Genomic DNA, 14,483 nt, shown 5'->3' on the forward strand with positions numbered 1-14,483 from the left:
GACGCGTGCCTCTGGGGCGCCGATGAGCATGCCCGCGCGGGCTCGCATGCCGCCGCGTGATGCCTGAAGACGGACGCTGGTAGATTCTCGCGTAGCCTGGAGTCCTGGGCCCGGTGCTCCGGCGATAGATCTAACGGACTCGTTCTTCCTGAAACTTGGCGCTGGTCTGATGTGGGCGTTCAAGTGCGTTGGCGTTACAGCCGACATCGCCAGCATTAGTTTCTGCTCTCACGGTGTTGTGTGCTCTGCATATACTGCATTATATTTTTCGTACATTATACTGCCAGTTACACGCAGACACGACAAACGACGACTCTAGGACGCAGGCACTAATGTGTTGTACAAAAAGGCCTGGTTCTCCGCTTTCCATTCCTCAATCCAGCCATTTTGGAACGGGCCGGGTAGTTCAACACATATTCCTGGTCACTAGTGCTGTGGTGTCCAATGCCCCCAGAGGCTCATTGCATCAAGTCCCGAACGAGCAAGCAGCAATGGTCTGACAACACATTGGCTTAATTTGTGCCCAATATAGAGCCTACAAATGCAACAGAACTGTCGTAACAAATATTCACAACAGACGGTAGAAAACTTGCCACAATAAAACCTAGCGTTCATGAATACGATCTACTGCCATGAAGAGCAGAACTGACGAATAACAACGTAACAACTAGCTCCTGAAGAGAGCAGAAATAAATATGCGACAAATGTAGCAAGCATCCAGGCACCGCTCCTTGCAGACTCGTGGAGCGATGCGTATTCATGTCATGTGCATCTTCGCGATACCCATGCTTGGCGTGCTGTAAGGCGGCGGCCGCCTGGTCCGCTATTCGGTGTCGAGTTGCTGTCTAAACTTGGCCGTCTGCCAGCTCATGTGGCGCGCCGCTTGCTTCTGGATAGCAAACTTGCAGCACATTCGTGACACACCCACGTATCTTCCGTACCTTGTCTTCCCACTCTTCCACGGCGTGACCAGGGCTGCTCTACAGTTCCACCGCCGTTCACCAGATGGCAGGCGCGCCGCTCTCCGTCACTCGGTGGCCGGCAGTTCATACGAAGCTGTGCGGGTCCAGGTAGCGACCCATCAACAGGATAGCGCCGGTCGGGTCGTGCCGCACCGCGTACAGGAAGGCCCGCTCGTACTGGAGCCGCACCAGCGGCGCGCGCGGCTCGAGCGCCGGCGGCTCGGGCCGCGGCTGGTCCGGCTCGGCGGGCCGTTCCCAGGGCAGCCGGGCCGCGCCCGCCACCCACAGCGAGCGCTGACTGCGCCTGGCCGTCGCCCCCGCCTCCCTGGCACCGGCACCGTCGTCTGCAGCTTGGTGTCCGTGTGGGGTGTGCTCCCCATCGTTAGAATGATCTCCATGGACTGCGTGGTCCCCGTGGGCTTCATGGTCCCCGTGGGCTGCATGGTCCCCGTGGGCTGCGCGATCCCCGTGGGCTGTATGATCCCCGTGGGCTCCATGGTCTCCGTGGTTCCCGTGGGCTTCATGGTTCCCGTGGGCTGCATGGTCTCCGTGGGCTGCGTGGTTCCCATGGGGTGTGTGGTTCCCGTGGGCTGCGTGGTCCCCATGGGCTGCATGGTCTCCGTGGTCCCCGTGGGCTGCATGGTCTTCGTGGTCCCCGTGGGCTGCATGGTCTCCGTGGTCCCCGTGGGCTGCGTGGTCTCCGTGGTGCCCGTGGGCTCCGTGGTCCCCGTGGTCTTCGTGTCCTGCCTGGTGCAGGACACTACCATCGCCCAGGTGGAACTCGGTCAGCTGCAGCAGGCCGCCCAGCGTCAGGTCCCGGATGCCGTTGACGCCTGAGAAGTCTGCGTCCGGTCCGGCGGCGGTGCGCACCCCCATGCGCCGCAACGTGGGTCGGAGGTCGGCGTCGGTCCGGTGCGCCACCACCGGCACGGTCACCTCCACCGGCTGCGGGCTGGCGGCGCGCGCCACCTGGCGCCACACGGCCGGTGTCAGCCGCGCCTCCAGCTCGGCCAGTCCGTTGGCGTCGAAGCGGCGCCGGCCGCCGGGCAGCAGCAGCAGCAGCTGCAGCTCCCCGCCAGCATACGGCAGCGCGGCCACCGTCACGTCGTGCTCGGCGCTGTAGCCGGCCGGCAGAACGCCGCGCACGCGCAGGCCGGCTGTGTGCAGCACGCGCCGCAGCGCGGACGGGAAGCGCAGGAACGACACGTCGACCGGCTGCACGTCCAGCGCCGGCGACAGCGTGCCCTGGCGGAGAGGACGCGCGTCAGCGGCAGCCGCGTCCGTCGCCGACGCACGCTGGTTGGCTGCCTCGTTGGTTACTTGGGCGTCGGGACGCTGCGAGTGTGTGGTTATGTGGTGGTCGCGTCTCTCTGTGCGCGCTCAATATGTGGTGCATGTCTGGCAGGTGTTGATTTCAGCCGACTGAAGCACAGGTTACAGGCGATTCAATCACTCGCCAGATGACGCCTCAAGAGCCCGGCGCTCCAAGTTGCGTAAACACCACATCGAAAATGGGGACACTACCAGCACACCCTAAAACGTTACCCGGTGCCCGGTGCTCTACCGCGACCTCCTCAAAACATGAGTAACCCCGCGACGGGCCACTCACGTTGAAGAAAGTGGCGGAGGCGGTGACCAGCGACGGGTCGACGGCCGGCACCGTCTCCGAGTCACCGATGAAACTGCCGAGGTCGCCGTCGCTCGCCTCGGCCATGCAGCCGTTGATGCTCTCTTGGATGGTGTTCGGTGCCGTCAGGTCCGCCTGGGCGTGTGGAAAGACGTTATAACGCCAGTCACCTTTCGTCCGCATCGCGTTTTGCCGGACTTCCAGTGCTGAGCCGTGGTCAAACTTATAAGGTTAAGAACGACCAAATAGGAAGTAGCAATGATGGGACATCGCACATCAACTGGAATTACCTGTGATTACCTAGAGCATAACATGCTGAAAGCACATTACCTTGCAAAATGTTAGACACCTTTGGTCTCCTCAGAAGCATTTTAAAACTGCCCACGAAATGGAATGAACCAATCGCTCACGTGTGATTTGATTGTAGGACGGTAGAACCGGTGTATTAAAGAGTGGTACCCGCTGAACATTTCGCCTTTGTCCTGAAACACAAGAACCTTGGTCACTTGCATGTCGTTGATGGGAAAAGTAGTCTGATATCTACAAGTTTTTATCGACCACATTTTTGGAAGCATGTCCATAAAATAGTACGATTAGACTTGCGATGGTTTCATTTGTGTATGTTAGTCCCCTATTTCTGCAGTTTCATTCATCCATAGATGGTCGAGAACGAATGCTTTGAATATGTCCAAAATTAGTATTCATGAATCTCAAAATCACAACGTGACGGAGACACTTAAATGTGACCTACCGCCTGCTTGAAGAGGATATTGCAAACCGCAGTCTTGTGTCGTCCCTTCTGGTTCATATACCGCAGGAATTTGAAGAACCCGACATGTGGGTTGAAGTCGATCATCGAGTCCAGGTTCAGGAGGGCGTCCAGCTCATCCGCCGTGTCGCCACGGGAGCCCAGGAACAGCATCGCCATGCTGCTGGTGACACCTAGCGGCGACATGACCATGTTCTGCTTGCGATAGCCGGGCGCCAGGTTGCGGTACATGGACAGTGCGAGACGATTGTTGTTATCGACGAAGGATCTGGTTCTCTGGTCCACTGCGAAGAGGCTGTCCTCCAGGCCCAGGCTTCCTTCTGGTGGCTGCTGCAGACTAGGGCTGCTCTCGTCAGGCCCACCCACACCATGATCTCCATGGTGACCGGCATGGTGACTTCCATGGTGGTCTTCCTCATGATGAGCGCCATGATGGGCTCCACCTTCATGGCCCGCGCCATTGTGAGCCGCGTGATGGTCTCCCTCGTGATGGGCACCATGATGCTCTCCATGGTTGGAACCTCCATGGTGGCCTGCATCATGATGAGCTTCGTGGCCGTCACTGGAATGTGATCCGTGTGTACTGGCGCTGTGGTCTCCATGGTGACCCTCATCGTGAGCTCCGTGCTGTTCTCCGTCGTGGTGGTGCTCCCCGGCGCTGGCACCGACGTGCTCGTGAGCCCCCTCAGGGTGCTCTCTGTGGGTTCCGTGGTCATCACCCTGAGCATCTCCGTGCGGACCGTGACTGTCACGGACATCACCGCCGTCGCCATCTTCGTCGTAATCGAAGTGCGCATCGTGACTCTCGCCGGGAAGTGCGCTATCATGATGTGTCGGAGCCACCTCTCCAGGCGCGGTGCTGGCACCAAGCCCCGCGCCATCGGTGCCGTCACCTCCACCCCGGTGCGGTGTGTCGTGGGCCAGCTCCTGACTGCCCTGGGTACCTGCAGCCTCCAGCCGATCCGCCCCGACGTCGTCGAGCGCGGCCGCCGCCAGCCGCTCCAGGCCGCTGTCGTTGTCGTCCAGCGTCAGGAACAGGCCGTCGAAGGCGACCCCGGCGTCGATCGGAGCCTGGCCCGAGCCGCCATCCACCGAGAAGGAGAGGATGTGGCCCCCGTCCGCCTGCACGCCTGGACGGAACAGGCTGGAGAGCGTGAAGGTCGGCCGAGCCGGCTCCGGCGCCGCGCCGCTGCCTTCGGCCAGCTCGTCCACACGCTTGTCCGCCGACTCCTTGACGGACGCGCCCGTCAGCTCGCCCCCTCGCTCGTCGGCTGACGCCTCGACGGACGCGTCCGCCGGCTTGTCCCCTCGCTCGTCGGCCGACGTCTCGACGGACGCGTCCGCCGGCTCGTTCCCTCGCTCGTCGGCCGACGCCTCGACGGACGCGTCCGCCGGCTTGTCCCCTCGCTCGTCGGCCGACGCCTCGACGGACGCGCCCGCCGGTTCGTCCCCTCGCTCGTCGGCCGACGCCTCGACGGACGCGTCCGCCGGCTTGTCTCCTTGCTCGTCGGCCGACGCCTCGACGGACGCGTCCGCCGGTTCGTCCCCTCGCTCGTCGGCCGACGCCTCGACGGACGCTTCCGTCGGATCGTCCACGGCTTCGTCCGTGGGCTCGAGCTCCGATCCGTCGGCGGGCTCCAGGCCGCTGCCGCCGGCCGGGGCTGAGTACTCCAGCACGGGGATAAGGTCGTCGGGGTCGTGCGACGCTTGTTCGTCGGCCGCGAGGTCGGCGGGAGCCGCCGGCGCGGAGGGACCCGACCCCTCGCCTGTCGGGAAGAAGTCGTCGTCCGAGTCAAGGCTGTCGTGATCGGTTGGCTGGTGGGGGATGGCTGCATCGATTGTGTTGAAAGTGGCGTTGTCGAGAACCTCCGCTTCCTCCTGCTCAGTGACGGGCGCTGTGTCACCAGTTCCCATCAAGCCGTCCACAGAGCCCAGGTCCATAAGCTCTGAGCTGTTTTGTAGCATGAGAAACTGGATAAGGTTTTCCATTGTCTGCACTTGATCAGGGCTCATGGCCTCCCTGTTGATCACACTAGCCGACGACGACTGCTCATTTGTCTGAGAGTTCTGCTTTTGTCCTGCCTCGGGTATGTTCTCCGCCTGCTGTGGCGGGCGGGTCTCCGGCGCCCGGACACCAGCCGCCTCGCCGGTGTGCTCATTGACGAGACGTGACAAAACCGAGTGGTGCCGGTACGGCGAGTACAGGCCGCCCGCGGTCGGCGCCAGCGGCACCGACTCGACCGCGCCCTGGTCCGCGGCCATCAGCTGGGCCATCTCCTGTTCCGAAAAGGGTCGCAGCCCCCCGTCGGTGATGAAGCTCAGCACCGGTCTGCGGAACCCAGCTACTGAGCCGCCGCCAGGGGGCCGCCGGCCGCCGGCGCTCGCCTCCGCCGCCGTCGGCGGACTCTGCTCCTCGGACCTTCGGGCTGCCAGGCTTGGTCCCGATGCCGCGTATGCATCCTCCGCGGTCGGTGGCGCACGGTCGGGGCCGCGCGGGAGGTTAGCGGCTGTCGAATACGCGTCCTCCGCGGTCGGTGGTGCACGGTCCGGGCCGCGCGGGAGGCTGGCGGCTGGCGCATACGCATCCTCCGCGGTCGGTGGCGCACGGTCGGGGCCGCGTGGGAGGCTGGCGGCTGGCGGAACACTGGCGTCTGAGGCTGGCGACGCCTGCGCCGGCACGAAGTACTGCACCCGAGCGGGCGGCGCGCGCTCCGTCTGCATGTACGCCACCTCCTCCAGCGGCACCTCGGTCGCCATAGCCACCTCCGGGTCCGAGAGCAGCATCACGTTCAGCCTGGACAGAAGCGCCAGCTCCTCCGGCTCCAGGACAGGGGGCAGCACCCCAGGCCCCGAGTCCGGCCCGGGTGGCGGCACTGCCTGCGTCGGCTCCGGCACGGCCGGCAGCGAGGGCTCCTCCTGCTCGGCCGCCGGCCTGATCTCGGGGGCGGACGGCAACGGGTCGGGGTAGCGGATCACCTCCGGCGATACAGTGCTCTGGCCCTGCTCGCCCAGCGAAGCCACCTCGGCGTTGACGATGGTGCCGACCGTGGCGACGACGCTGTCGAGCTGTGGCGCAGCGTCGGCGGCCGGCGGGGCGCCGCCCAGCAGCGCGTCTCGCCGGCCCGGCGCCAGCGAGTCGAAGTCGTGCGGCGAGAGGAAGGTCCTCTCCACCGTACCCTCGCGGCCGAGCACGTAGTAGCGGAACAGTGGCGGCGGCGGTTGCGGCTCTGCCACCGCCTCCTGGCGGCGCAGCCTGAAACACGGCACGGCCGGGGTCGGGTGTTGTGCAGGCAGGTCTGGCGAACCACACTGCGCGCGCCGAGGTCAGCTTGGAAATGCGCTGCTGCTGTTCATGGTGTATTGGGCATAACGTTGCTGCTAGTTCGATTCCGATCGATCGATTCCGAAAGATACTACGGCGGCGTTTTGATCTTTTTTTAAAAAAATGGTATGTCCAAGAGGTATAAAATCACCTGATACCAAAATTCGTCAGGATTAATTTTGAGTGAGTACATGCAGAGAACGCATGATGGTGTTTCGCCTTTGCTGTAAAGAAATCAGGTGTAGCATACTTCAGCATGAGGAGCAGAGCAGCGGTGCACCGCAGGTGGAGTGGGGACGCCTCGTGGGGGACTGAATCAAGGAGGATCACAGCACATCATCTACCTGTCGGTCACAGTGCTGCTATGCTCTGTTAGTAAAGTATGGTTCTTACATAGCATGTGTTGAATTGCGTCACAGGCGCGTTCTTTATGTTACTTGTCCGATCGACACCAGAAAAGATGTCCTGCCCTCTGCGAAGTGCTTGCGAGATGAGCGTCTCGAAGGACCGTGAACAGAATGTAACGGTCCTAGGATCGAACGATGTGCCTTCCAGTGTGCATGGCAAGCCATCTAAGGGCTCTCAAAACGACAGAGCTCTGTCTCCGTCAACCACATAATGGCCATGAAATGGACATGTCAGCGATAAAGCTGGGACAGAGGATCTCGGCGCCGTGGGAGACAGGCGCCGACCAGTCACTGCCGCTAATCGCCTCCGTGGTGACGATGTTGTACTGTTTAGACGTGAATGCGTTCCGCTTTATGTAAGCATAGCGGCTCTGAGGCGTGTCGAGGCGGGACCACGTCCGTGGTCAAAGTCGGTGAGAACCGTGCACGCGGCCGCTGACCACCACTGCCGTGAAGAATGTCACGGCGCGAGAAGCAAAACACACCGTTCATGACAGAGGTGATCAGGACCTGGCCTCCTCCTCGGAGAGAGGACGGGGAGAAAGCATCGCTGAGCGGGCGGCCCCGCCTCCTGCGTCCTGTCCCTCGGTCCCTCGGTCCGCCGAGCGCCAGCATCGCCAGCCTGCGGGAGCGTAATGGTGCGGCGCCGGCGGCGCGAGCTATGGGCCCGATCCCACGGCCGGCCGCGACCACGCCGGCACGTGACGCGACGCTTCCGTGACGCCAAAAGCGCCACAGTGGCCGCCCGCCGATCACGCGCCGCTATTGTCGACAAAAACGCGCGTCACTACCGGCAGGCCGACGGCCCGGGACGACTGCTGCGCAGGGGATGGCGAGGACCGGGACGGTTGCCGCGGAGCGGGCAGTGTGATGTGACAACTGCCGCCGAGAGGATGGCGGGGCAGGGACGACTACTACCAAGAGGATGGCGGGGGCAAGGACGACTGTTATTAAGAGGAAAGCGAGGGGGACGCTGTTACCGAGAGCATGACGGGGACAGGAACGTCTGCTACCGAGAGGATGACGGGGACATGGACGTCTGCTGCCGAGAGGATGCCTGGGACGGGGACGTCTGCTGCTGAAAGCATGACGGGGACCGTAACAGCCGTCCTCGGGAACATGCAGAGGTTAGGACTGTTGCTCTGGAGACGATATTGGATGGGGATCGTGACGACCGCTCCCGTGAGGGCACGGTGGGGATCGAAGTAGGAGCAGATGTTCCTGAGAGGTCAACAGGACCCGAACACATGCGACCGAGAGGACGGTGAGGACCTGAACATCCACTCCTGAGAGGATGGCAGCGACCTGGACCAGAACCTACTCCCGAAAGGAGTCCGAGCACCCGCCCGCTCCCCGATACCTTTGCGCACCGGAGTCTTCCAAGTGAGAAACAAGTTTTTCAGCAAGCTCCATAAAAGGGCGTGAGGCGGATGACCGATAAGCAGCGTGTCGGGTCGGGGCGGTCTGAGCAGGCTCGTGACCGTAGTGCATGCTGTCGCCTCACCTGTCGGCCAGCGTGAGGCTCCGCGGCCGGTGGACGGCGGACCGGACCTGCCGACCGCTCAGCAACGGCAGCAGCAGCAGCAGCACGGCTGAAACACGGCAGCGCTGTCAGCAGGGGTCGACTTCCGCTGATACTATATCGGTGATGGTCTGGCTCGGCGACGCCATATTTCTGTGCAGAGGTCAGCGAGACAAGTATCGCATTCATGCCAATTCGGCCCGCGCCACCTGCAGATATTCGTGGTTTAAGCCTCCTGAGGAGTGGCATCTTATTTGCGTCACTGTATCATAACTACACTGAACAGAAGTACACAAATATACAGCAATCAATGTGCTACGCGAATTGATCTTCGATCCGTTACGTCCAGTGGCGGTCGTGCAAGCCGCAGGTCACTGATCCCGGCGGGCGGGTGTCAGTCGCCGTAAGCTAATCACCGGGTCACGGGGCCGGAGCGGCGTCAGACAGAGCATCGCCGCTGCTCTCTTCAGCGATGCCACAGTACGCCGGCCGGCCTAGCCGGGGAGTCAGGAGGGCCCGAACGCGTCGTGACTGGCCGTCTTCACGACTCGCCGTTTCCTCGTAAAACATGGTGGTGTGGCGCAGGCGTGAGCCAAGCCAGCCACGGACGTCGTTTTGTTTGCCGGCCGGCCGTGTGGCGGACAGCCGGGCCCGGCTGGTCTGCAGTCACGACGGTGGAGGCGTGCGCCGGGAGGTCACAGGGTCACGAGCGTCGCGCGCGTGCTCCGGCTGACCTGCGACCCGAATCAAGGTCGGCAAATAAGCATGCGCGACTTCTGGTGATGTAAGGCACACGACAGCTGAGGACGCATTGTTTATGAGTGGGGTCGCAAGTTGAACTGGTCCTGACGTCAACCAACCAGAATTGCTGCAGAGGGAACCCGTCCCGGTCCGGTCAGTTGCCCTTCTCACGGAAGTTCATCTTTGCGGCCACTGACCGCGCTGGCATGCAGCTTCAGCGATAAGTGGTGCAGGTCCTTCACAGCCGTGGTTTAATTTTGATCAGGTAGCTGCACAGTTACACCGATAAAAGTGTGTGTCAACGTGCTCAGCCGGTTGCGCGTGCTAGAGTGTACCTAAGTCAGCCGCCGGCTCCGGGGCGTTATTAGGGCTGACGTCAGATTTCGGGAACTAGAAAAAGAAAACCAACTGCATGGGCCGGCGGATGCGCAGTCTGCAACTATTCAGGAGAGCTCAATCGCTGTCCGTGCGACCGGCAGCAGTGCCCATTTTTGACCAGGTATCGTTTAAGTCTCCTTTTTAGGTCGCCATCCACCGGGCGTCAAACACGGGAGCCTAAAAGAGAGTTCGAGGAAGTAACAGACATTCACCACAGCCCATGTTGGTCTACATTCGCCCAAGTAGATTTGCGTTTTGTTCTTCATGCTTTAGTCACAGAAAACGTACGTCATTCCAAATCATTTTAGTTTGTTAATAGAGATCGCCAGGCTCGGCCAGGCCCAACAACCAGCCTTTTTCAAGCTTTGTCCTTTGCGTGGGGGCATGTACAGAAGTGATTTATCCCTTTGACCGCTCAACCCACAAAAGACGGATATTGTCATGTCATGACAACATCAATGTCAACACATTTTTCAAAAAATGTTTCCGCTGGATGCCAAATGTGACTGTCTCCTCCCCATTAGGCTCCAATTTCACCTAAATATAAGCCGTATGCATATATAAATATTCAACTATCGTGGACCGTCCCTCTCAATCAGGCAACTGTCTCCCATTCCGGAGTATGTCGTTCCCACTTAGTTATGTTCCACTGTCGCATATGAAAGCCGACTACACATGGAGTTCTCGACAGATTGGGGAGCGCGTCCATCCACATGTCGGACCGCCAGCAGCGGCCCCACGGCGAGCTCGGTCAGCTGTTGCGCCGTCGGGAGGCCGCGCGGCCGGCTGTTCGGCTCGGGTGGCGTCGCTCGGCGGCGCCGGCCCGGCGCCGGGTGACCGGCCGGCCGGCCTCCCGGCACCGGGCGGCGGCCGAGAGCCGTCATCAGCCAGCCCAGATGGCTGATGGTGGCGTCGACGTCATCCCCGCTGCGCTGACGTCACCCGGAGGACGACCAGGCCAGCCGGCGATGCTCGCCTCTTGGCTCGTGGCAGCTCGTGGCAGCCGCGTAACAGCTGGCGCGCTGTTAACGGGGAACGATTTGCTGGGGCTAAGAGCAGCATTAATCTTGCATGAGTTCACAGTTACATGAGGGTCAAAGACACCACACCCGCAGTGCCTCGTCATCGCACGCGCAGTAAAAGGAGTGTACGTTCCCCCAACGGTACGCGTGAGCAGAGCGATGGGGTTTGTTTCCAATCATTTCCATTTGGCTGGCAGGGAAAGAACGAATTAGCAGCGATGAAGGCAGACGTAGGCCACCAACTTGCGGTTTGCGACGAACCAACAGCGACTGGAGGAATCATGAGTGTGCGAAGGCTCAGCATGTAAATGTGATATCCAGCAGGGTTTCAGACGCTGAAGATGACATCAGGAAGAAGACGACCAGGAGCTCGGGGAGACCGAGGTGGCGGGGGCCTAGACAAATCCAAAATAACAGAAGTGTTCAGACAGTTGCAGTGACAACAGTAGCACGAGTAGTGGCAGTGACAGTAGTGGTTCTTTCATTTACAGTAACGGCGGTGGTCGGAACAGTCGCAGTGACATAACTGGTTCGGGCAGCGACGGTTACAGCAGCGGTTCAAAGCAGCCATCGACAGTGACAGCAGTGGCTTGGGTAGTGATGGCGACGGCAGTGGTTTTTGGACAGTCGCAGTGACATAACTGGTTCGGGCAGCGACGGTTACAGCAGCGGTTCAAAGCAGCCATCGACAGTGACAGCAGTGGCTTGGGTAGTGGTGGCGACGGCAGTGGTTTTTGGACAGTCGCAGTGGCAGCGGTGGTTGGGATGGTGACAGTGGTTTTTGGACAGTCGCAGTGACATAACTGGTCCGGGCAGCGACGGTTACAGCAGCGGTTCAAAGCAGCCATCGACAGTGACAGCAGTGGCTTGGGTAGTGGTGGCGACGGCAGTGGTTTTTGGACAGTCGCAGTGGCAGCGGTGGTTGGGATGGTGACAGCGACAGCCGTGGTAAGGACAACGACAGTGATCCTACCACCGCTGTCACTGGCTCCGACAGCCGCAATGTCAGCAGAAGTTTGGATAGTGACTGCGACGGTGATGGTTCGGACAGCCGCAGTGGCGGCAGGGGTTCGAAAAGTAACAGTGACTGGTAGCACCCTGTCACAGCCGCAGTGACAGCACGGCTTGGTACAGTGACTGGCACCCTTCAGCACCCTACCCTGGCACACCGCAGTGACAGCACGACGTACAGTGACTGAGCACCTGGCGCAGTGAACGGTGTACAGTGACTGGCACCCGCAGTGACAGCACGGCTTGGTACAGTGACTGGTAGCACCCTGTCACAGTCGCAGTGACAGCACGGCTTGGTACAGTGACTGGTAGCACCCTGTCACAGCCGCAGTGACAGCACGGCTTGGTACAGTGACTGGCAGCACCCTGTCACAGCCGCAGTGACAGCACGGCTTGGCCTGTCACATTGACGACGGTGTTTTGGACAGTGACGGCAGTGGTCCGGACAGCCAGTCACGACAGCGGCTTTGGCGGTCGCAGTGACGGTGCAGCTCGGCCACATGAACAGCATGGTTTGGACAGCTAAAGTGATGGCGCTGGTTTGGATATTCTCAATGGCAGCATTGGTTTGGGCAGCTACAGCGACACCAGTGCTCTGGACACACACGCGGTGGCGACAGTATACCGGACAGCTACAGTGCGGAACAGTGCAGCAAAACAGCGGCTGCGGCAAAACAGCTGCGGCTGCCCAGCGGATAATGACATGCTTCATCCAGCTTCCATCTGTGATAGCGCGTGATGGTTTCAAATGCGTCCTGCTGGATTGTGTTAGAATACACACACCAATGCACCATCGAAAAGTGCCAGATAAAATGCGGAGCGCAAAAATATCTGTATGTAAATAAAAATGGTTAAAAATGCGAAAAATTTAAAAATGTATATGGGGGTTTTGTGGACAGTTTCAAGCCTGTGTCTGGGTGCTGACTGCTCCTGCATGTGGTATAACCGTGCCTTGGCCGTTGGGAGATACGTGCGCTTCCATATTTACTCTTCTCCCAAACTTGTTCATTGAAAAGTTAAGTGAATATCGCGCGTGACGTGTTAAGACTTCCCATGATGTTGAAGATGCAGCTATAACACGTGTTGTTCATACCTACCAAATGATAATTTGTCCACCGACTCTGGCCAGCGCCTCACTAAGAGCCTGACGCTTGGTCATTATATGCGTTGGAACTGCACATCGCCTCAAAGTCGCACGCACTAAGTCACGATGAGTATCCGAGCGTTGCACAGGAGTGCCATGAACGGCGGGGTTCCCACCGGCGCCATATATGATGGGTCAAATTGTGGCCGTACCAGGTGTTCGAAATCAGAACGCAATGCGCGGGGTCAGTGTACGATGCTCGTGCTGAGACTAACACCGGAGGTGGGATGCAAGAATACCGCAGCAGACGCCTGCTTCATCCTCATACGCGTCGATGAGAAGATGTGTGTTCCAGTGCTCTGTAATATCTCCGATCGATAACGCAAGTTTCCGCGCAGAGTTAAGGTAATGGGGGATGGACGCTTCCTGAAACATTGACGTTTTACCTGAAGTGCGTTTTGAAGCCTGTGTGCTCGAAGCGGAAAATGTATCTTCCTCTGATGTTAAGTCGCGTTCTCAAGACTGCTAAGATAATCCCCTGAACTCCGTGAGTCCAAAGCATGTACTGATGCAATGTATTCAAAAAATGTTCTCTGCACGTGACCTCTACATGAATGGCACCAACAGGTCCTGCGAGCCTTACTGGACACGCGTCGCTGCACCTACGTGGGAACACTATGAAATCCAAATGGAAGGAAGATGAGGCCGCTGAGTGCCGTAAAGTGAAGACGCGGGAACCGAGCTGCAATCAAACGAGACATGATTCGCTACCACTAGCGTTGTGTTGTCCCTGCTGTATTATCACCGACCACTGTCTGCCTTTTCCCTAAATCTTAATCACTTAAACGGTCTGGCCTGACGCCTGAGCGCCTGACGAGCTCCCTCGTGGTATATCCTTACCCCACACCTGCTCCAAGCCCTTCCTGTACATCCCTACTTCCCGTAGTCAATTCTTATTTTATCCCTATTCCATCTCAGCCTGCGCGTTGTCATTTCGTGGACACCCAAGTGCATTACGACGTAGCCGCTGGCCTGCGGATGCATCCATGCAGTTTTAGAGCCAGTGGTCTGACCAATGGGAGCAAAGGCAGCTATAGATGAATGGACAAACAGTTGAAAAGATATGAAGTAAAATGAGGCAGAGAAGGAAAGGAAAATCATCAGTTATATGGCCTGACTATCGTGCTATTTATGTTCACTGTGCGTTGGGACCCGTCTGTGCCTCGGTGCCAAGTCAAATGACCGCCGAGCGTACGTTTCTGACCCGACCTGGCCGCGCCACACCAGGGAATAACAAAAGGCCGCCTAGTAATGCGCCATGATTTTGTGAACCTGACACCACTGCAATATAACAGTGGGGCTCTCCCTTAAATCGGCCACGGTTCGCCACAATCAGGAGGTTCTCCTGAGCGAGATAACATTAGTCTGTGCTGCACGATCTATGAAATCCCGCTGTCATGACCGGATACAAAGTTGGCTTAATGCGTGCGGTTTCTTACCTTGCTCAACTACAATACGTGCAATGGCTCAGCATGAATGATCTCAATAATGTGAGAAACGTTGTTCAAAAATACACAGTTTGTTCTCACTCTGCCAGGTCAACAGCTTACCTCGACACAAACTGAGTGACTCGGTCAG

At 59.3% G+C, this 14,483-nt stretch overlaps 2 protein-coding genes across 2 annotated transcripts in view; both read right to left on the minus strand.

Moving 5' to 3' along the window:
* Nucleotides 1-1,046: 1,046 nt before the first annotated feature.
* Nucleotides 1,047-3,931, minus strand: LOC119111679 (serpin B6). The gene is made up of 6 exons (XM_037235485.1): nt 3,341-3,931; nt 3,000-3,071; nt 2,572-2,724; nt 2,135-2,207; nt 1,710-1,804; nt 1,047-1,139 (listed from the first exon to the last, which is right to left on the minus strand). The coding sequence occupies exons 1-6, from the start codon at nt 3,587-3,589 to the stop codon at nt 1,047-1,049; spliced, it is 735 nt and encodes a 244-aa protein (XP_037091380.1). The 5' UTR covers nt 3,590-3,931.
* Nucleotides 3,932-4,073: 142 nt separating this feature from the next.
* The window catches only part of LOC119111680 (uncharacterized), a 43,100-nt gene continuing 32,690 nt past the window's right edge, over nt 4,074-14,483 (minus strand). Inside the window, exons 17-21 of the mRNA XM_037235486.1 lie at nt 6,477-6,611; nt 6,291-6,416; nt 6,008-6,152; nt 4,303-5,635; nt 4,074-4,078 (exon numbers count right to left, since the gene is read on the minus strand). Of these exons, the coding sequence (XP_037091381.1) occupies nt 4,074-4,078; nt 4,303-5,635; nt 6,008-6,152; nt 6,291-6,416; nt 6,477-6,611 (1,744 nt within the window). The remainder of the gene's footprint in view (nt 4,079-4,302; nt 5,636-6,007; nt 6,153-6,290; nt 6,417-6,476; nt 6,612-14,483) is intronic.

This window comes from Pollicipes pollicipes, unplaced genomic scaffold (genome assembly GCF_011947565.3).
Source record: "Pollicipes pollicipes isolate AB1234 unplaced genomic scaffold, Ppol_2.1 Scaffold_7261;HRSCAF=8764_pilon_pilon_pilon, whole genome shotgun sequence".
NCBI lineage: Eukaryota > Metazoa > Arthropoda > Thecostraca > Pollicipedomorpha > Pollicipedidae > Pollicipes > Pollicipes pollicipes.